Here is a 22,569-nt window from a genome sequence, read left to right as displayed (position 1 = left end):
ATCCAGCGGCAGTATGATGTCCGTTCGCAACACTTCGGAAAAAGACACACAACACTGAACACTCATTGTAAACACTGCACTAAAATGTCGGCACAAAGAGGACACACCATACGCAAGGCAGATGAGGGAGATGGACCTGGACATATGACAGGGAAAACAAGGAGGGAGGAGAGGAAAAACGAAAGGGGGGGGGGAAACCAAAGGAGGGAGAGGACTCATAAGGGGGGGGGGGGGGCAGGGCAGATGCGAGAAGGAATTGGGAAAGGCAGAAGAGGGAAATGCAAAAGGACTCGGGGGAGAGAAGGGGGTGCAGAGAGAGGGTAGGTAGGGAAAAAAGAGGATGCAAGAGGGGCGAGGGAGCCCACGAAAAGGACAGAGGAAAGGAGGAAGGGGGTGAGGATCAGAGTTGATAGGAGGGATAAATGGAGGGAGAGAGGGCATCATCCGGGAGGGGGAATTGATGGAGATAAAGGGGGTAGAGATGGAGGGTAGGGGGGACACAACAGTGAAGACGTGGCAGGGGGCGGGGATAATCGAGCGGCGGCGTCGAAATTTATCATGCCGGGAGCAGGCAATACGCGTGCGCGGGAAGACGCTCGTAGTTGGAGGAAAACGGCGTCCTTGGTGGTGGCCCCTGCTGGGAGCCGCGGAAGGCCCATCCGCGCGTGCGCTATGGGTAATGACTGTGCTGCCAGACTCCTCTGCGGTTAAAGGCTGAACTAAATCTCAGTAGAGCGTTGCAGCTCGTGCTGAGTCGGAAGTTCTTTTTTTCCCTGTTTTCATTTAATGGCAACCTGTGCTGTATTCCAGGCCGCGCTTAGTTGGAAACCTGCATCCGTGTTGATAAGATGGTCCGCCGTACGGATATGTATGTCCTCCTTAACAACACATTCCCAGAAAGATGACGTTGGGGATAAAATTTCCGTTTGTTCGTAGAGCATACGATGTCCCGTGTCCAGGCAATGCTCCGCTACCGCTGATTTATCAGGTTGCGCCAGGCGTGTATGACGATGGTGTTCGACGCAACGTTCTTGCACGGTCCGGGATGCCTCTTCAATATAAGATTTGCCACATTGCCTAAGGCCCAGATCGTCTTTGACCAAGCACAATTAATTACTCAATTTTGCTGGTGGGCGAAAAACACACTTAATGTCGTGCTTTTTGAGGATCCATTCTATTCTCGAAGACATGCCGCCAAAATACGGCAAGAACGCTGTTGCAGTGGGTGCCTCCGCATTTTCATTTACATCCCTGTTTCTAGTTTACTTAGAACGGAATGCATGGTGTATCTGCCTAACGGAATAGCCATTCTGTTGGAATACCGTTTTCAGGTGTTGTCGCTGACCAGGTAGATTGTCGGCATCTGAGACTACATGTGCTCTATGCACCAAAGAGCGTAGGACACTGCCGCGTTGCGCAGGATGATAACAACTTGAGGCCTGCGTCGAACACCATCGTCATCTTTCTGTGACTATGTTGTTAAGGAGGCCATACATATCCGTACGGCGGACCATCTTATCAATAGAGATGCAAGTTTTCGACTAAGCGCCGCCTGGAATCCTGCACTGGCTAAATGAAAACAGGGAAAACAAGAACTTCCGATTCATCACGTGACGCAACGCGCTACTGAGATTTAGTTCAGCCTTTAACCGCAGGCCGCACAGCCATTGCCCATAGCCCACGAACGGATGGGCCTTCCGCGGCTCCCAGTAGGGGGCACCAGGAGCGCCGCTTTCCTCCAACTACGAGCGTCTTCCCGAGCACGCGTATTGCCTGCTCCCGGCATGATAAATTTCGACGCCACCGCGCGATTATTATCAGTCGCTCCTTTCTGCAGTGGCATCGGCAGCTACCACCACCTGATAATGTCGAGCAGTTGCAGTGCGAATTACACAATACGATCCGGCGGCAAAACCGAGAAGAGTATTTGCATCTTCATAATACTTGCATGTTGTTCGAACCTACCACAAACAAATCTAGCAGGTCGCCCCTGAATTGTTTCGATGTCTTCCTTAAATCTGACCTGCAGCAGTACTAAATCTCTATTATGTATCTTCTTCATGTTATTCTCATTGTCGACTCGAAGGCTGAAGAGCAGCGTAAGATGCTGCTGCCAGCCTATCTATGTTTAGGTGTAAAAATTACAATAAAGGAAAAAAAAAAACAGTACTAAAGAAGAAGTCGCACTGGCGTCCTATATATGATCTCCCATACAGATCAATCACACATTCCCAAAACTCTTTCCACAAACCAGATTTGACTATTCGTCTTCTCTCCCACAGTCCTCTCATACTCGTTCCATTTTTTATCACTTTGCAACATTACAGCTAGATATTCGAAAAACATGACTGAGTTTGAGATTTTTGTCTCCTATTGTATAGCAAATTGTAAGCATTCATCCAGCTGTTGTGCTTTAATGGGAAAACTAGGAGTTTCACTAATGCCTTGCTCCCTCAGCGTCTTATAACCTGCTGTATGAGAAACATATCTGGTTCAGAGTTCTTCTGTAGTTCCCCTGTGTAGCAACTGCAGTTTCTTCACCATAAGTGTCCTTTAATATGTAAGTCCCCAGGACTGTACGCACTACTTTGAAACCTATACATAATTCCACTGACAAATTCGGCAAGTAAGACTTCTCAAGCACTATATTTTACTTCGAAATAAGCACCAAATCAGACATGCCGACCTTCTGCTTGTGTGGATTCATAATCTTAATAGAACCGTATACTATATTAAGAAGACCATAATCATACACATCAATACATTTCATATTAATTGTATGATGAGTAGTTCCATTACAGTCACCAACAATTTTTGATAGAATATCTAGCAATTTGTAAGTCCTCAAGGATAAAAATGGCAATCTGTTCAACTGTTCAGCAATATTAGCTTTCTAGCCGAGCGGTCTAAGGCGCTGCAGTCATAGACTGTGCGGCTGGTCCCGGCGGAGGTTCGAGTCCTTCCTCGGGCATGGGTGTGTGTGCTTGTCCTTAGGATAATTTAGGTGAAGTAGTGTGTAAGCTTAGGGACTGATGACCTTAGCAGTTAAGTCCCATAAGATTTCACACACACATTTGAACATTTACTACCTTTCAAATTGGAGAATGTTGGTTAGTGGTTTATTCCATATCCTTCCACTAACTCCGCCCGAAATGTAGTAAATGTTCAAATGAAGGCTCAACGGTACCGACCGGCCGCCGTGTCATCCTCAGCCTACAGGCGTCACCGGATGCGGATATGGAGGGCCATGTGCTCACACACCGCTCTCCCGGCCGTATATCAGTTAACGAGACCGGAGCCGCTACTTCTGAATCAAATAGCTCCTCAGTTTGCCTCACAAGGGCTGAGAGCACCCCCTTGCCAACAGCGCTTGGCACACCGGATGGTCACCCATCCAAGTACTAGCCCAGCCCGACAGCACTTAACTTCGGTGATCTGACGGGAGTCGGTGTTACCACTGCGGCAAGGCCGTTGGCATATGTCCTTCCACTACCACTTTGAAATTCATATTACAAAATTCACGTCCATGGTCGGTTTTGGAGGTTGTCGGCTCACTTATTCATTCCAGTCTGCAGCAGTTGTTCAGTGTGTGCGCAACATCCTTCCTCATACTCACCTTCACAGGCAGATCATGCGAATTGGGAATACGATTCTATGCTCATTAAATGTGCCTGAAATCTTTATTTGATCATCATTATTCTCATGTGTCTATGAGATCAGACTGCTATAAATCATCCAGTCTGCGTATTATGACATATCCGTTTGAGAATATTTTACATACTTGCCTGTCGACCTCATGACCAATTGTCTCCATAAATATTACTTCATATATCTTTCTTGACAATCTGACGCGATTGATATGCTTTTGTTCGTGTGATCTGAATTCGTTGCGGCAGCTGATGTGGTGAATAGTCATAGCTGCTCTATAGTTTCGTTCGTGTCATCATAAAATACTCTAAGGAACAAAAAACACTGCACCCCGAAGGAGTTATCTGAATGTGATGGATATTGGAAGGTTCAAATGGCTCTGAGCACTATGGGACTTAACTTCGGAGGTCATCAGTCCCCTAGAACTTAGAATTACCTAAATCTAACTAACCTAAGGACATCACATACATCCATGCCCGAGGCAGGATTCGAACCTGCGACCGTAGCGGTCGCGCAGTTCCAGACTGTAGCGCCTAGAACCGCTCTGCCACCCCGGCCGGCGTTATTGGAAGATGTGACGCTGATGTACAAACAAGCACATGACTACAATTTCAGAAAAATTGAATGATTTATTCAAGACAAAGAGCTTCACAAGCTGAGCAAATCAACAATATGTTGGTACACCTCTCGTCCTTATGCAAGCAGTTATTCAACTTGGCATTGATTGATAAAGTTGTTGGATGTCCTAGAGGGATATCAAGCCAAATTTTGTCCAACTGCTGTTTTTGTTCATGAAAATCCGGAGTTATTTGGAGGACCCTGTCCATACTGCTCCAACAGTTCTCATATGGGGAAAGTTTGGAGGCCTTGGTTACGAAGGTAAGGTTTGACAAGCATGAACACAATCAGTAGGAACTCTTTCTGTGTGAAAGCGGGCATTATCTTGCTGAAATGTAAGCCCAGGATCTCTTACCACGAGAGACAATAAAACAAGACATAGAATATCGTTGACACACTGCTCTGCTGTAAGGTGCTCCGGATGACAACCAAAGGGGTTCTGCTATGTAGGGAAACAGCACCCAAGATCATCAATGCTGGTTGTCGGGCCATATAATGGACGAAAATTATGTTGGTATACTGCCGCTGTCCGAGACGGCTCCAGGCACGTTTTTGGCCTGGAATCTTATTGACTGGTGTAGTGTCCCACTTCGAACTGTACTCCAATGACAAGCGCAGAAGCGTCTGGAGACGCCCTAGACGGAAGTGGGGAATCGATCTGCCTGTCGCCCGCCACACGGACTGACGGCCATGAGTGACGGTTTGGGGTGGCATTTGTTTTCCTAACAAGACTCCTTTGATTTTCATCCACTGTACCTTTACAGCACAGCATTATGTTGACGAAATTCCATGCCGCATCTTGTTGCCCTTCAGGGCAAGGCAACCTGGGCATACATTTCAGCAAGATAATGCCTGCCCACACACAACGAGAGTTGCCACTGCTTCTCTTCATGTTTGTCAAACCCTATGTTGGCCAGCAAGGTCGCCAGATCTCTCCGAAGTTGTGAACGCATTGAGCGCTATCGGTCGGGCCAAACAACCAGATCAGGTTTTCAACAATCTAGCATGCCAGTGGAACAGAATTTTTCACGATATCCCTACGAAAGACATCCAACAAGTATATTAATCAGTGCCAAACTGAATAACTGTTTGCGTAAGGGCCAGAGGTGGACCAACACATTATTGACTGGCTTAGTTTGCGAAGCTCTATCTCTTGAACAAACCGTGAACAAATCATCCAATTTTTCTGAAATTGTAATCGTTTGTTTATTTGTACGTGCACATCAGATTTACGGATGTCACTCAGTTCGGATAATTTCTTCATGGTGTGTATTTTTTCTTCTTTCATATATATACTCCAGAGGTACATTGTTCAGATCCTAATGTGGGATTAATTATATTCCTGCATTTGTTACTGCTTGTGCCTTTCTTTCATCCTTATGAGGTGTTGCTTTTCCTGTGAACATTAGTTACACATGCATATTTCACCATAGGCTTTTATTTTGCTCGGGAGATGTTTCTTGACGCTTGAAATTTTTAGGGTTCAAAAAATGGTTCAAATGGCTCTGAGCACTATGGGACTTAACTTCTAAGGTCATCAGTCCCCTAGAACTTAGAACTACTTAAACCTAACTAACCTAAGGACATCACACACATCCATGCCCGAGGCAGGATTCGAACCTGCGACCGTAGCGGCCGCGCGGTTCCAGACTGTAGCGCCTTTAACCGCTTGGCCACCACGGCCGGCAATTTTTAGGGATACTAGCTCTAAGAGACCAGGTGAAATTCGTTATTCCCAACTTCTACTGCATTTTTCGTTAAACATATAGGGTGATAACCTAACGTATACGGTATCTTCGTGCTGCCCCCACATTGTTCTGTCTAACTCACTATCACTGTGACAGTTAATGAAAACGGTAGTAAATCCTTCTTCCTACCTGTTTCTTTTCTTCTCCTTCTTCTTTTTCTTGTTCTTCTTTTCCACTGCATCCATAGTGTGAGAAAGTCTTTTCAGACTTCCAGTTACTGGTTTAAACGTTTCTGATGATGATCTTATCGCAGGTGCCCTAATTTAAAGAATCGTAATTTCCATAAAACAGAATGCAACACTTCAATAACTTTACGCTTTGTGGTCGACAATATTTTGCATACTAAGTTAGTTTTGTCATGGCATGTAACTTATATATATTCTGAGACTATTGGTGGTGAGATGATGCTACTTCCTTAGATATTGTCTGGATCAATCTAAGCACATTCAATATTATTGCATTCACTTCTTCAAGATGATCCATGCACATCTCATTTTCTCTAGCTACTGGCTCTTCGATATTTTCCGGTTCCTTTATTTTTGCGTTGGTAGCCTCGATTCTTTTAGGAACATGATGACGCATGTGTATTGCACTCTCGGAACAAGCTTTCAAAACATGAGCAAATTTGTCCAGAATCTAAAGTATACTGATGCTATTGCATATTGGTTCACTATCCTTTATGAAGAAACTGTCGAATGTTTCGTTTATATCGGCCGTCATTCAATTTCCTCACTTTGTCAGTAACTAAGTAGCCATATATCACATGATTCCAGTAATCAGCTCATTTGCTAGCAAACTGTTTGAACGTCATGTCTGTTCCTACATACACATGGTAAATACGTTTTAAATTTTTGCCGTCCTGTTTGAAGGCACTAATAGGTAGGCATTATCGCTTAGCAGCCGCTTTGGAATCCCTGATTTTGTCTGTCTCAAATAAAAGGTATCAGCTGTAATATGATGGCGGAAAAAACATTTGCAATTCGGATCCTGTTTTTTCCACTACGATCTCATAAAAGGTGAATACACTGTTTGGTTTTCCTTTCTCAGGTGGCAGAATACAGCTGCTTTTTCCGATTGTCTTGCAGGTTATCAGTACGATGCCATTCCAAATTTCCTGTAATACTTGACCTTTGACGTGAAGTATGACTCTTGAAAATGTATACATACGTGCTAGCAGCGAATCCACTCAGTGTATGTTAACAGTGACAGGAAAAGATTAGTCTTCCCACCATCACGTAGCCTGATAAAGCACATATTTTGTCAGGAAGTACTGACCCATTCCTCTTCTTCCACAGGTTTCCGGTATCATAGCACGACCAGTTGCCGACTACAAGATCCTTGTAACAATGTTTTGTCGTCTACTCGGTCATGGCGACAACTGCTCATTTACATTAGCACATACGTGTTTGATACAGGAATAAAAAACACTCATATAGCACTTAGCTTTTTTAATTACAAAATCTCACGCATAGCTGGATATGTAACCAAACTTAAATGAGATTGTAGATCTGTGCCTAAGTTGGTCAAAGTTGATTCATGTACTTCCGCCCACAACGATGAACAACATGAGTCGTAGAGTTGAGCTATGGATTCTTCTGATGGGTGTAGAGTTTAGCGAGCTAACTGCAGCAGATTATCCACAATGTCTCATATAATCGCTAAACATACTGCTACCAACTTGGTCAACACTCTATGTCATGTTGTATTGCACTGCACTGACTCATTACATATTCGAAATCGTCTATGAATAATATTACTTTGATATCACTAAATTAAGGGGTATTGAATAGCACAATCGGGTAGAACTTCTGGTTCGATATATCGACACTGACACACTTATAGTCACTGAGGTTTAAACTAGAGGTTAGACTAAACAGCATTAATTTCACGTCAGGTAGCTGCTGCAGCAAAGACTTCACTTCGCCTGAAAGGGGAAAAAAAAAGAATTATTAGGCATATTTGTGTTTCGCCTACATTTTTATACATCGCCATGAATACTAATACTTATACTGCCTGACGGCAGGGAATGTTGACCGAGCGAGGTGGCGCAGTGGTTAGCACACTGGACTCGCATTCGGGAGGACGACGGTTCAATCCCGCGTCCGGCCATCCTGATTTAGGTTTTCCGTGATTTCCCTAAATCGCTCCCGGCAAATGCCGGAATGGTTCCTTTGAAAGGGCACGGCCGACTTCCTTCCCCGTCCTTCCCTAAACCTATGAGACCGATTACCTCGCAGTTTGGTCTCTTCCCTCAAAACAACCCAACCCAACCCAGGGAATGTTGACATACATCTCGGCATTTTTACCCTTGAAGATTTTGTCACAGTGGATGAACTATTTATCGATTGCTGTCTGTATACAGGATGTCGCAGAAATGTTGCTGCAAGCTTTGAGTGGTTTTAAAGGGTGTTTGAGGAACAAATTGAGGATAGGAACCCGTTTCCAGAAACGTAATACATTGACGCTACAGGGGGCACACCTTGTAGCCACCGAAATCTGCCACTAGGCCACCCCTTCAGCAGGAAACATGACTTTGGACGCTGACGGATCATTGGCTGAAAATATCGTATTGTTGTTTGCTATTCACTGATCACGACCGATTGCTACGATCGCCAGTGGAGAAGATGGATCTAGCTGCTGTGTAGAAATGCCTGGTCTCCTATGAATATGATGCTCTTTCACCATGGTGAATAACGGTTTCAGACTTGGGTTTCCATCTAGAATTTATTTTTCTTCTGGATACCGAAAAACACTGGTGATTTTAAACGGTTCAAGGAGAAAAATAAGCTGCGTATAGAAACTCGTGTCCAAAGCCTTCATCCACTGAGGCAACAGAGCATTGCATTCCCTTTATAAGATAGGAAGCCTCTCTACGCAGCAGCTAGCTCCATTTTCTCCACTGGTGATCGTGACAATTATTCAGCATTGCAAACCGTTCTGCCTGCGGTCCATCAGCATACAAAGTAACGCTTACTGCCAAAGTGGTGGGCTAACACAGGCGTAGCCGCCTATAACTTCGACGCTCTGTAGTGTCGATGGATGACGGTTTTCGACACAAGTTCCTGTGGCCGATCTGTTCCTCAAGACATCCTCTATTACCCGTCGACGTCTGTCGCAACATTTCTGGGACACCCTATATACTATTCACGAATTTTTCAAAAAATTAATTGACTAACATCTCCTACCAGTTCATCATCATTAAAATGATTAAGTTTATTATAACCTTCAGTACCAAATGCAGAACGATGATGCTCATTGCCACATTATATTACATGCTAAGACCACTGAAGGGTCTTTGAATAGTCATTAATTCGCAAAACTGGTGTATTATAGATATTCTGTAACTAATTAACCGCGTATACATCGTCAACGATGCTTATTATGTGGTGTTTTTTTTATTTTTTATTTTTTAGTACAGGGAAGTATTCTAGGCGGATTGTGTGTGTACTGTGAAGTGGCACGCTGATTTCATGGTTCACGTCTAGCTGAAGACGCAGCTGTGTCTGTTATCGAGAAATGATTACACCATGTGCAGAGTACTGAACAGCGTGCTGAGTGACTAACAAGCACCTAGCCATAGCCCCAGCACCTCAGAGTCAAAGTGTAAGGCAGTGCATTCACACAGCGTGCAGTGCATGGCGTCTACTCGGTGCTATGTTGGCAGGGCAAATAAAGTTATTGTTATTATTATTATTATAACATCACAAGCATTATGCAGTGCGCCCAACATTAGTCATAACTAGCAGTGAAAACACCCTACATCCACCTGATATACTACCGTCATCAGCAAGGCTCTCCCATACTTACAGACAGTTTAGATGTTGACACTTTGTAAATTTCAAGTATGTGTGATGTTATTGATTGCTTTGGTTGAAAATAAAAAGACATTTTTGTACAACATATTTACACTATGTGATCAAAAGTATCCGGGCAACCCTAAAAAAAATACGTTTTTCATATTAGGTGCATTGTGCTGCCACCTATTGCCATGTACTTCATATTAGCGACCTCAGTAACCATTAGACATCGTGAGAGAGCAGAATGGGGCTCTCCGCGGAACTCACGGACTTTGAACGTGGTCGGGTGATTGGCTGTCACTTGTGTCATACGTCTGTACGCGAGATTTCCACAGTCCTAAACATCCCTAGGTATACTGTTTGCGATGTGATAGTGAAGTGGAAACGTGAAGGGACAGGTACAGTACAAAAGCGTACAGGCCGACCTCGTCTGTTGATTGACAGAGACCGCCGACAGTTGAAGAGGGTCGTAATGTGTAAAAGGCAGAGATCTATCCAGACCATCACACAGGAATTCCAAACTGCATCAGAATCCGCTGCAAATACCCTGACAGTTAGGCGTGAAGTGAGAAAACTTGGATATCATGGTCGAGCGGCTGCTCATGAGGCACACATCACGCCGGTAGATGCCAAACGACGCCTCGCTTGGTGTAAGAAGCGTAAACATTGGACGACTGAACAGTAGGAAAACGTTGTGTGGAGTGACGAATCACGGTACACAATGTGGGGATCTGATGGCAGGGTGTGAATATGGCGAATGCCCGGTGAACGTCATCTGCCAGTGTGTGTAGTGCCAACAGTAAAATTCGGAGGTGGTGGTGTTATGGTGTGATCGTGTTTGTCACGGAGGGGCCTAGTACCACTTGTTTTGCGTGGCACTATCACAGCACAGGCCTACATTCATGTTATAAGCACCTTATTGCTTCCTACTGTTGAAGAGCAATTCGGGGATGACGATTACATCTTTCAACACGATCGAGCACCTGTGGCGGAGTGGTTTCACGACAATAACGTCTCTGTAATGGACTGGCCTGCACAGTGTCCTGACCTAAATCCTATAGAACACCTTTGGGATGTTTTGGAACGCCGACTTCGTGCCAAGCCTCACCGACTGACATCGATACCTCTCCTCAGTGCAGCACTCCGTGAAGAATGGCTGCTATTCCCCAAGAAACCTTCCAGAACCAGATTGAACGTATACCTGAGAGAGTGGAAGCTGTCATCAAGGTTAAGGGTGTGCCAACACCATATTGAAAATTGGAAATTTAAGGTAAGGTTTTGTGGGACCAAACTGCTGAGGCCATCGGTCCCTAAGCTTACGGACTACTTAATGTAACTTAAGCTAAGAACAACACACACACCCATGCCCGAGGGAGGACTCGAACCTCCGACGGAGGGAGCCGCGCGGGCAGTGACAAGACGTCCTTAGATGGCGCGGCTACCCCGCGCGGCCCCATATTGAATTCCAGCATTATCGATGGAGGGCGCCACGAACTTGTAAGTAATTTTCAGCCAGGTGTCCGGATAAGTTTGACCACATAGTGTATTTACAAAGCGACAGTTTCACTACCGCGTGTTCTGTAGAGTACAATATTCCCCCTCACTGCTACGCCCACTTGCAGGTTGTTGCTTCTGCTGCTGTGTTGTATGGAGCACCACCATATCCCTTTACGATGCAGACTGTTGTGGCTCTTGTGATTGGAGGAAAAATTCCATCTCCTGGTTATTTATTGATAGGTCTCTCCAGCAACTGCAGTGAAGGTCCATCCAGGGAATGCATTGCTATTATTTGTCACTGCACAACTTGTTACTACTTTTTGCATGGTGGAAGTGTGGGTGGACATTTCAAGAAGGATATACAATTCGAGCAAATGCAACATGGTGTGTTAGTGGACCAGGTCAGGTAATGCATCTTCCTGCCATTGTGCTGCATTGCCATAATTAGTTGAACAATTTTCCATTTGCCTACAGTCACATGCACCTCCATTACCAAGCCTTTCCATTCTTGATGCAGAAAGCTGTAATAGACGTCTATAACAAATAGATTAGTTAAAATCTTTTTCCTCAGCGGAAGCAATTCGTCAATTGAACGCATGAGACTGAGATATACCCACAGACGGCAAATCTAATTATAAAAATTTTAACTGCTCGCAGGATGGGGGACTGACCTTGTGTGCCAGTGTTATGCGTTTACAAATATCATACATATTAGTTACAATAACAATGACTGAAACTCTCGACAGTGCACTAAGTCGTCAAACTTTTATGTAAAATACATGCAAGCTATTCTCAAGGCGACAGAATTGTAGGTCCTATCAGCTCACAGCTTCCCCGCAACAATCAGTGGTGGCGGTAAAACTTCACCACACGCAAATTAATTGTGTGACGAGTGGGGCATGGTGTCTTAGGCAGTGACAAGGATTTCTTGCAGTTGTCCAGATGTGATTATGTCAGGATTCCTGGAGCGATGATGTCGTAGTCTTACTGTCTTATTGCAATTGTCCACGTGCGGTGACGTCAGAATTCTGGGAATGATGATGCTGATGTCAGCAACTTTTGGGCAATTATCCTCATCTTTTGCTCACACCCAATCATTTGTAACAGCACATAAGGACTGTCTTTGTGTTTATAAAAGCGCAGGTGTGGACAGGTATCAAGGAAGGAACATTGGTGGACAAAGATTTTATGAGGAGCTTCTTTGTAGAAGGATTTATGAGGAGGGAAGTACACCTCAGACGAGAAGAAAAGCACTGAAATATTTAGCAATTCGAATGAAGTAATGGCAAGCGTATGTGTAAGTCTATTCTCACACTATTTTGATCGATTGTGATTTTTAGTCCTCACCAATGCAAGCAGATCAAAGTGACTGTTTATGTTTAAGGGTGTCATACTAGCCAGGTAATTTTCTCTGGGTACAAGGAGAGATCCCCAGTGATGCAATCGACTTTTTGAAACCATCTATGCTGCGATGTAGGTTAAAGACCCAAATATTACACCGAGCACCCATTCACCATGATGGGTCCTCGTTTGCTGGTAATCGACGAAAAACAAATTCGGAATTTCGCATGTTGCTCTACAGATTTAAACAAGCGTTGATCCTCACAAATCAGATTGCCTGGATAGCGTAATGGTTAAGGTACGGTCCACACATGAAAAGGGTTGTGGGTTTGAATCGTCATGTGGTTTGATATTTTTTATTGTTAAATCTTTATCGTAATGAGTTTGATCATTATTTTTATTGAGTTAATTGGTTTAAGTCTAATTTTTTAGTTGTATTCCTTTGTCTCATCATATTACCCATCGTATAAGCTTTTCAACTGCTCCCATTTTTTATTCCTGTAATTCTCTTTCGACATGGAGTCTTTGTGCGTGCGAATCTAACGCTTATTATTTATCTATCGTAACATTTAAACATTTGAAAATGCCAACCTATCTGTTAAAAGAACTTAAGACGAAACAATCTATTTATATTGGCTTTGAAATAGTGTCGAAAATGTGTTTTTCGTTAAAAGCTGTACTTTTTTTTAGTGGTAATCTTCATACATACAATTGAAACAGAAATTCGAATCGTACTTTGGACTAAATAACGCAGATAAAATATTAAACAAAAGAAAGGATTGGAGTAAAATGAAATTGAAACTAAATTAGAAAAACCTAGGATGAGAAAACGGAAGAAATTAAATCGAAGCTAATACACAGAAATAATGAAAATAACATGAACGAAGATTCTAAGTGGAAAAAGTGTTATGAAGAAAAATGAGAGCAAATGAAAAAGTTAATACAGTGATTGAAACTGCGTGTCAAAGGAACAGAAATAAAAGAAATTACAACTAAATGAACAAAAATGATGATCAAAGTCATTTCAATAAATATTTAAAAATAAAAAATTTCAGATCAGCTGATGAGATCCGGAACCACAACCTTTACCATGTGTGGGCTGTACCTTAACCATTACGCAACGTAACCTGCTTGTATAACAATAGTTTTTCAAAGCTGGAGAGACCATGCTGAATTTTGAAATTTTTTCCATAGATTACTCGCAAACGAGGGCCCATCAGGGGCAATGGCTTCATCCGTGTGTGATACCTGGGACCTTAACCTGCGTTAACCTTTAGATGATTTCAAAAAGTCGATTCCACTTCTGGGGTCTTCTGATAGTTACTGAAAGGTTTATATGAAACAGAAAACATAAAAATGGAGTCTCAGGTCCTATCCCTAGGGCCTTACAGATAATTAATTCTTATTTATATCTACTAACTAGCATTTCTCATCTTCCCATTCGCTAAGACTGCATGATGGAAAGAGATATTGATTTCATCATTATGGAAACAGGTCTGGGTTCATATCTCGCGATTTTGGTGGTCCAGTGGCCTTGGTTTCGATTTTAAAAACTTTCTCAAGAGCACTCGAGATGAATGGCGGTATGATTTCCACCGAGGACCCTAGCAGGCTCAGCTTGTATCAGATCATTATTAACCACTCGAATTTTAGTGTAAGCTTGATTCCAATGGAAATATTACTGGGGGTGTTTCGTGTAAGACATAAAATCTGTACCCAGCGGCCTAGACTTTGTTCACATCATATATTTCAGTAGTTCCCGAGGCACTGTGTGAGGCGCATCAGCTTTAGACGAAATGGACGAGATAACTGCGCCTTTTTAAAATAGTCTTAGAACATAGTTGTGCCACTTGATGAAGGTCAATGCAAGAGTATGCTCCATCAATTTGCCTGTGGCTGTGTTATATAGTTCCTATAATCAAAAACGCACCAGCAGAAAGTGCCAAATGCCTCAACCATTTCCTCGAACTTCTTTCCGGTGCCACACCTAACTCATCCTTTGTATTAAAATTGAAATCCCAGTGTCGAAGTTCCACGATACGCTGTCTCCCTAGGATTTTTTCCCACACAAAGTCGGACAAAGCGCTTACAATGTACGCTGAAAGCCTTGCATTTCTCAACGTATCTCATGACTGCACTTGTTTTTCAGTATGTGCCTAGAAATGTGCTTGCGATTCTTGTAATGAATATATTCAGTTTGCATTTGCAGCCATTGTCAGCTAGTAAATCATACTTTGAAACAATTTGAGTACATGCAGAGTATATTTTCGACTTATGAAGTTGCTTCATATGACAGGCGCAAAGTAGTATGATTGGGGACATGAGCGAAAAGCTTGTTCACTCCACTAACTCAGAAGCGAGCCCTCAGTCTTTTAGCTATTCAGAAAGACTTTACTGTTCTCTAGGCCTTCTTATTCATAAACAAAATGAAATAAAAATATAATGAATAGGCTTCCAAATCACAAAGAAAATATAATAAATGCGTTTTCCCAGCAAACATTATAAATAAAACCTATTAAAAGAAGTAAAGCAATGTCGTTAAGTTTTTAAGGGACTGGTTCGTGAACCCATGGAGAAATCTTGAAAAATTTGTCAGTTTTGTAAATAATGTAGTTCAAAAAATAAGACTTGTAAGACTTGTACTGCTTAGCATCTTCTAACCGATATAAGGGAACAATGTGATCTAAGAGCCACAGGTTGTAGTTTTATACTTTTTTCTGAATTGCGTTTTTGTTTGCAGGTAAAATAAAGCATATTAACTATTTGTGTACAGCATAGGTAAATATATCTCAAAATAAAGAGAAAGTACGAGCTTGTTTTTTTCCTGGAAGTTTCTTACACTATTATGTTAAAGCAGAGTTTCAAAAAGATGTTGTCATAAGTTATGGTTCAAGAAACTTTTTAATGATAATAAAAAATTTCAATAATGAACTCGTAGTTTTGCTTTAAAGAATCTTTAGTTTTCAAATATAAGTCATAAGAGTTGTCTGCATTTTAGTTAAGTATGTTCCAAGACAGTACAAAAAATTTTAGCTCTCTATCTTCAACAGTTTTTAACCAGTGTGTACCAGAACATTAAAAAATTGGACTTCTGGGAAATTCAAGTTAAAGTTAAATCTCGATTCTCTACTTACTCTGATTAACACTAACGCATCCTAAGTCCATACTCATACTCACCTTGCTCTCCCTCCCTTTTCTTGTTATGACATTTCATTCTTACCCTTGCTTCTTTCGTGGTTTCTAGCACTGATTTCTCTGCCTTTGAAGACTCTCCTGCTGATAACGGCAGTTAAAGTTCTTTGCATATTTAGTCCACAAGGCATTCCCATCAATTTCATAACCTTGAACTTTGATAATGCACCATCACTGAAATATAGCAGAGCATCCAGCACACCTATTTTCAAAGTATTTGGTCCTACCAGAACAGTGTGGGTATCCGTTCTGTAATCTCCCCCTCCTCCCCATTCCTTCTTCCATCAGTCGTTCACATTAAATAATACCCACTCTAAGTAATTAATAAGCGAAGTCTTTTATGAAGATTTTTTCTTAACAAAAGATTTCCTACTAGTTTTCGTTACATCATTAATTTCGATTATTATTTCATAAATGAATCCAGAAATAAACATAGTAGACAGTACAGGATTGCGTAATAATAGAAATTTTAAGTGTAAAAATAATTCGTAATTTCAAATATTTCTAAAAAAAATTATTTTAACTGTACATTCAGAACTAGTAATCATCGATTATAACATAGAAACTAAAATATTTTATAAAGTAATTCCTCTTCATAAATTTTAGATTTAACTGTAGCATATTGGTATAAAATTATATGAAAGCTTGCAACAAAGCGACTGAGATAATATCAACCAGTCCAAAATTCGAAATATAATACTGGTATCGACAATTACTGTCGAGGAAAAGTAATGCTAGAGTAGGATGTCCCGTTACAGTTCACATACAGAGTTATTAAAACTTTCATTTGGCTTTTGAGCCTTACCGCGTATAATCTTATGTCACTAAGAGATTAAGAGACTAAAAATTCATTAAAAAAAACGAGTGAGAACAATCTTCTGTTTCTAACAGAGCTGTCAGTGTGACTTGGAGGTGTCGTCATGTGGCATAACTTTTAAATTCCTCTAATTTTGGGGATTTTACCGGTAAACTTTCTCTTGTTCAGAAAACTATAGAGAATTTTTCAAGACAGAAATATTAAAATTCGATTTTTGACACTTATTCGCATACTATTTAGTTCACTAAGTACATAAAGTGAAATCAGTAGCCTGTATATTCTAGCCAAGTAAATTCAATGATAGTTCGTATTCATAAAGATAATATTGTACTACTTAATTCTGTCACTGACGTAAACTTCTGGAAACACATCTGTCACTGAGTTCATCTGCTGGTTTTTAGTTTACTACGAAACTAGCAGCATCATCTATGCCCTTTGGTGTACTAAGCCATGATGATTAAATGTCCAAAATACGAAGCTGAGTAGACGATTTTAGATAAAACTTGAAATTAGGATATATTTTTTCTCTCTTAGTTTGATGAAATAAAGCCTATATGTTGCCCCAAACTACACTCAAGTTACCTATGAAGACCCCCATGAAAATTATTCCAGCAGTTTTGGAGATAACTGTGTTCAAACAGACAGACAGGCATGACGGTTTTAGTTTTATTAGTAGTATAGGCATAGAAGAGAGATAATAATTACCGTTTTATTATTACTATTACTACAGGTGTTACTCTAAGCATCTTTTTCTGTTCCTGCAGGTTTTGACTTCGAAAGTAACAACTCAGAGCCCAAAGAATTCTTCGAGTGCATTGATCAGTTGGCCCTAGCATTCAGCAGTCGGTATGTAAAAGTGATGAATAAACCACTACTTTGCTTACCGCTATAGATTCGAAAATATAATAATCCTCGATTTTATATTTTGATGTTGTAAGTTGATGTTGAAGAAGCCTACAGCTGGTGCTACGTTACAGGGTTTCCGAATATCTAATGGGGGACCTGGATGCTCCAGGTGCCTCACCTGCAAATCGGAGTCTTAGCAGAGCAAAGGTACGGTAGTCTGTGAAACATGTCACTGTTTTCACTACTGTAGTTGCACTGGTGCTATGTATGAGCATGTATAGCTGCTTTCAAACACACTTTCGCATAGTATCGTAATATGTACTTTGTAATCTATAACTTAACTGAAATGTTTCGTGCTTTCCTTGTGAGGATTCAGTGCGACAAGGGCTTTCGCAGTACCACCCAGACACTATAATATGTGACTTCAAAGGAATAATAATCGCAATAAGAACGATTATAATGACTTTCATGCCCAATTTCTTCGTATTCAGTCTGTATCGACTTTGCTATTTTGTCAAAATCTGACATTTTGAACCCGTGGCTGTGTACAAAGTATAGGTTGACCCTTACACAGAAGATTACAGCAACCAACCACTTTTTATTTTATAATGCTATTTATTTATTTAAGCAGCGCCGTTAAAGTTCTGAACCGATAGGTTCATCTTCAGATTACACAGAAGATTACAGCAACCAGCCACTTTTTATTTTATAATGCTATTTATTTATTTAAACAGCGCCGTTAAAGTTCTGAACCGACGTGTTCATCTTCAGACGGCTATTTCACGTATTACATTACAATTCATGTTTTGTATCCCCACTTGAAGAAACTTCCTTGGGTGGTGGTGCCTTACAACCAAAACATTGTAAAAAGTGGCTGGTTGCTGTAATCTTCAGTATAAGAGTCAACCTGTATACTGTATCGACTTTTCAAGGACCTTACAGCGCATTTCATCCTTCAGAAATATTTAGTATTACATAGCATTTTTTCCGCTATGTAAATAATTTAAGTGACAATCCGACCAGCCCTCTTCATCTATTTCCAGACGATGCAATCCTCTGTTGTTTTGACTCCAAGCAAGAAAAGAATTGAGTTCCTCCACCAGAGACCTAAGAGAATTCCTTTAATTTATTTTACTTAAGAAATGACACTTATTTGAAGACTGGCTAATCTTAAATCATATTCTGAGACCTCTGAACAAATTTCTTGGATGAATTTTGTTGTGACTTGGCAAGACAGCCAAGCCACTATGAGAGGAAGCCGAAAGGCACGCGTTTAAGCTCACGCAGGCTGGCGTGAGGTCTGGAACAGTTAAAGGAGTTGAGTCTAGTAAAAAAAGTACGTAGCTTCTGGAATACTTAACTTTAATCCATAATTGGGGAACATCGGTCTGACGGTACATGCATCACAAGATAAATAGCAAATGATAATGGCGCCTTGCTAGGTCGTAGCAAATGACGTAGCTGAAGGCTATGCTAACTATCGTCTCAGCAAATGAGAGCGTAATTTGTCAGTGAACCATCGTTAGCAAAGTCGGCTGTACAACTGGGGCGAGTGCTAGGAAGTCTCTCTAGACCTGCCGTATGGCGGCGCTCGGTCTGCAATCACTGACAGTGGCGACACGCGGGTCCGACGTATACTAACGGACCACGGCCAATTTAAAGGCTACCACCTAGCAAGTGTGGTGTCTGGCGGTGACACCACAAGTTTTATGTGTTTGTCTATTTTATGTGTGTGACAAGTTCCTACCTCGAAAATGTCAGCCACTGACATTTTAACATCAGAATCAGTAACTTTTTATGCACGAATGGAATATCTTGTAAAAGCTTGTAATATGTGTTAATCACTTTCATTTTGTTTATTTTTAATCAAAACTAGTAAAGCAGATTTCTGGTCATTTGTTTGAGTAATTGGTAAATTAGTTTTCTAAAGAGGGTCAATACATGTGCAATCGATTTTTCGCTCTGCGGTGGAGAATGCACTGTTTTGAAACTTTCAGGCAGATTAAAACTATCTGCCACATCGGAACTCCATGCCCGAACATTGACTTCTGTGGCGAATATTCTTACCAATTGAGCTTACCAATGACACGCCCTTCTAGCTTTACTTCTGCTGATATCTGCCAGTATATTCATATAATGGCACTAGGGATTTTGGACTCTTTGTTTGACAAAACCAATTTTTAGAAACTTTGTCCAATAAATAACCCAATGTTACCATGTTCTAAGAATAGTTTATACTCTGAATATACGTTAGTAATGTTGAGAAAAATCTAATAATTGTAGTCAGTTGATGAAACTTGTGAGAAATATTTATTAATGGAATTGTAAATATATTAAGAGTGATTAGTAGCATAAGAGTCGGGAATTTATCAGCAGAAATGAGTGCTATGCTGAAATAATGTAAGTTTCTACGCACAAATTTTGTGCTTAAAGAAATTGAAAGTATCACCCTTCGGATTACTGAAAATAAGTTTCTTGCAGCCATAATATCATAGATGGATAGTAAACACTTCGATCAATAACATATTATTTAACGAAACTTCCTGGCAGATTAAAACTGTATGCCGGCCCGAGACTCGAACTCGGGACCCATGCCTTTCGCGGGCAAGCACTCTACCAACTGAGCTACCCAAGCACGAATCACGCCCCGTCCTCACAACCTTAATTCCGCCAGTACCTCGTCTCCTACTTTCCAAACTTCACAGAAGCTTTCCTACGAACATATTATTTAGTTTGAAGATAAGACATTTTAATGAAACGGTTCCCACTGATGCAGTTATATCACATGCTGATAAGTGCTTAACACAATGTGCGGTCATTGTAGGCTATCTACAATGATCGTACATTGTGTTAAGTGAGGGAACCCAGCAGAGGGATGCCAGTGATCCCTCTTGTCGCCTAACCGCATGAATTTTCTTAGACGTTCGTAAGTTCTTCTGGATAGCACGACCCGATATATCCTCCATTAGATAAGCAAGATAAGATAGGGCTACGTCGAGGTTGCCAGCATCAGCAATATTCATTTGTCAGTTGTTTCAAGGTTGCTTGCACCATCCCTATGATCGTGTCTATGAACAATTACAAGATCTTACTGTAACTTGATGAGGCTGCAATTTTAAAAAATTCAGAAACCTGGTTTCCAACACATCCAGCCCCTATGAAAATCAATGACAGTTACTAAATCAGACACAAGCGTTCCAAGATTAATAAAACATTGTTGTAACTAGGTGTCAACAGAGTAAAATGTCATGTCGAAACCATAATCAAGATTAAATCCGAAGGCATTGTCATCAGTCAAGTACAACACTTAGCACTGAAAGCATGTTTATTATTAACACCAATGTACTGGGAGAAAATATTTGACGTATTCGATGGAGAATGCAGCTTTTATACAGACATCGAACGTTCGAGGACATAGAAAAGCAGCATATTTTGAGAACCTTCCAGAAATGATAAATACTGAATAACAATTGCAGGTGGCTGGGTTTGAACTGATGACCCGCAGCAAGCCGAACATGGACTTTGACCACTGTGTCACACTGCATGCGTAACAGCTCACAGTTTTACTTCCTATCCTGGGGAAACATCGATCCACTGTTTAAGTCCTCATTGGTGTCCACTACCGCACCCTGGATCTAGATATTATCAATGCTCCTCTGTATGGCGGTATTGGTGCATTCTTGTGTTCTGGCAGTATTGTTACATCCTGAGCAGCGTAGGTAGCTCCTCCCACGAAACTTTGCAATCGTCGAATGCGTCTTCAGTTTCCTTGAACCTCCCATCGTAGACCTCCTCCTCTGGACGGAGGTAGGTGTGTCTCTACCAGCCAGTGATTTGGCGCCCACCATCAAAAGTCATCATATGGAGTGCTCTGTGCCTCAGAATGATGTATCTTATAAGGAACGTATTTCCACAGCTTTGACAGTTGACATAGCTTTAATGAAGGCATAGCAGGCGATGTAGAAATTGCAGACTATTATCAATCGATTCCCTTTTGTTGGCCTTAGGAACCTCTTCCAGAGCTAGACTCCATTTCAGTGGAATGACACTCTGGCAGGTGGAATTTCCATTAAATTCCCTGGAGGTAATTTTAGCACATGCCTCCATTGTTGGCATTCCTTATCGTTGCTATCTAATGGATAGAGACCTGACCAGTGATACCTTTGTCAGATTCTGTCTACAGTCTTCATAAATCCAAGGTAAACTCATCTCAGAGTGCGGAAATACTTCAAGATGGCTGGCCATAGATAAGCTGGGATGATCAAGTACCATCCCTCCCCCTCCCAATTATATCATAGTTCCTTATACAATATTATGTTTATTAATCGGAATTCTCCTTCGATCAGTCCCTTATTCTTCAAGGTTTCTATGGCTCTCATCAGTGCTGGATCTTTCCTCTGTTCAGCAACGATGCTGTTCAATGCAGTGATGACTGAGATTTCATATCTGCTGCTGTATTCTGCAAAAGAATCGTTGACAGGCAGTCCTTGTGTTGTGTCAGTTTTTGTATACCACTGTGCTGTTGCAGCCTCAATGTTCATCTTGTCAGTCGACCTGTCGGATACTTCAAGCTAATCAGCCAGCATAGATAATAGAGGTTCTTCACAGTGGTGAGTGGTCTGCCAAATAAATACATCTGGAACTGCAAGACATTCTTTCTTGGTTGTAGGATAGTTCATTTTCGACATGGAAAATACTATGGAAGCAATCTTTTCAACACCTTCCTGAATTTTCACTAGAACTACACCTATTCCATAAAAGCTAGTGTCGGTGTCAAGTTCTGTTCGGTATTCTCGTTATACAATGGTGAGACTGAAGAAGAAGTTAGGCCCCCTTAAGGAGCAGGGAAGATCTTTATTCCACCTCGTTCAAGAAATTTTTGATGTCTCCTTACAGTAGTTCTTGAAAGGGATGTTCCTTGTTACAGAAGCCCTTTATGAATCACTAGTAGTATGAGCACATTCCAAGAAAACTTCTCACCTCACGAATGTGTCAAGAATTCAAAAAAACCATGAGTGCTCTTATTTTCTCTGGATTGGGACTCCATCGCAATTAGGTACATATC

The 22,569-nt window shown here is 41.5% G+C and overlaps 1 protein-coding gene and 1 pseudogene across 1 annotated transcript in view; one reads left to right on the top strand and one right to left on the bottom strand.

Annotated features, from left to right (window-relative positions):
• Positions 1 to 22,569, top strand: part of LOC124722659 (rho GTPase-activating protein 45-like) — a 699,512-nt gene that overhangs the window by 434,308 nt on the left and 242,635 nt on the right. The window contains exons 5-6 of the mRNA XM_047247804.1: positions 17,423 to 17,504; positions 17,636 to 17,711. Of these exons, the coding sequence (XP_047103760.1) occupies positions 17,423 to 17,504; positions 17,636 to 17,711 (158 nt within the window). The remainder of the gene's footprint in view (positions 1 to 17,422; positions 17,505 to 17,635; positions 17,712 to 22,569) is intronic.
• On the bottom strand, positions 3,359 to 3,476 carry LOC124723593 (annotated as a pseudogene).

Source organism: Schistocerca piceifrons, chromosome X, assembly GCF_021461385.2.
Source record: "Schistocerca piceifrons isolate TAMUIC-IGC-003096 chromosome X, iqSchPice1.1, whole genome shotgun sequence".
Lineage (NCBI taxonomy): Eukaryota > Metazoa > Arthropoda > Insecta > Orthoptera > Acrididae > Schistocerca > Schistocerca piceifrons.
This window is presented reverse-complemented; position numbering and strand designations above follow the sequence as displayed.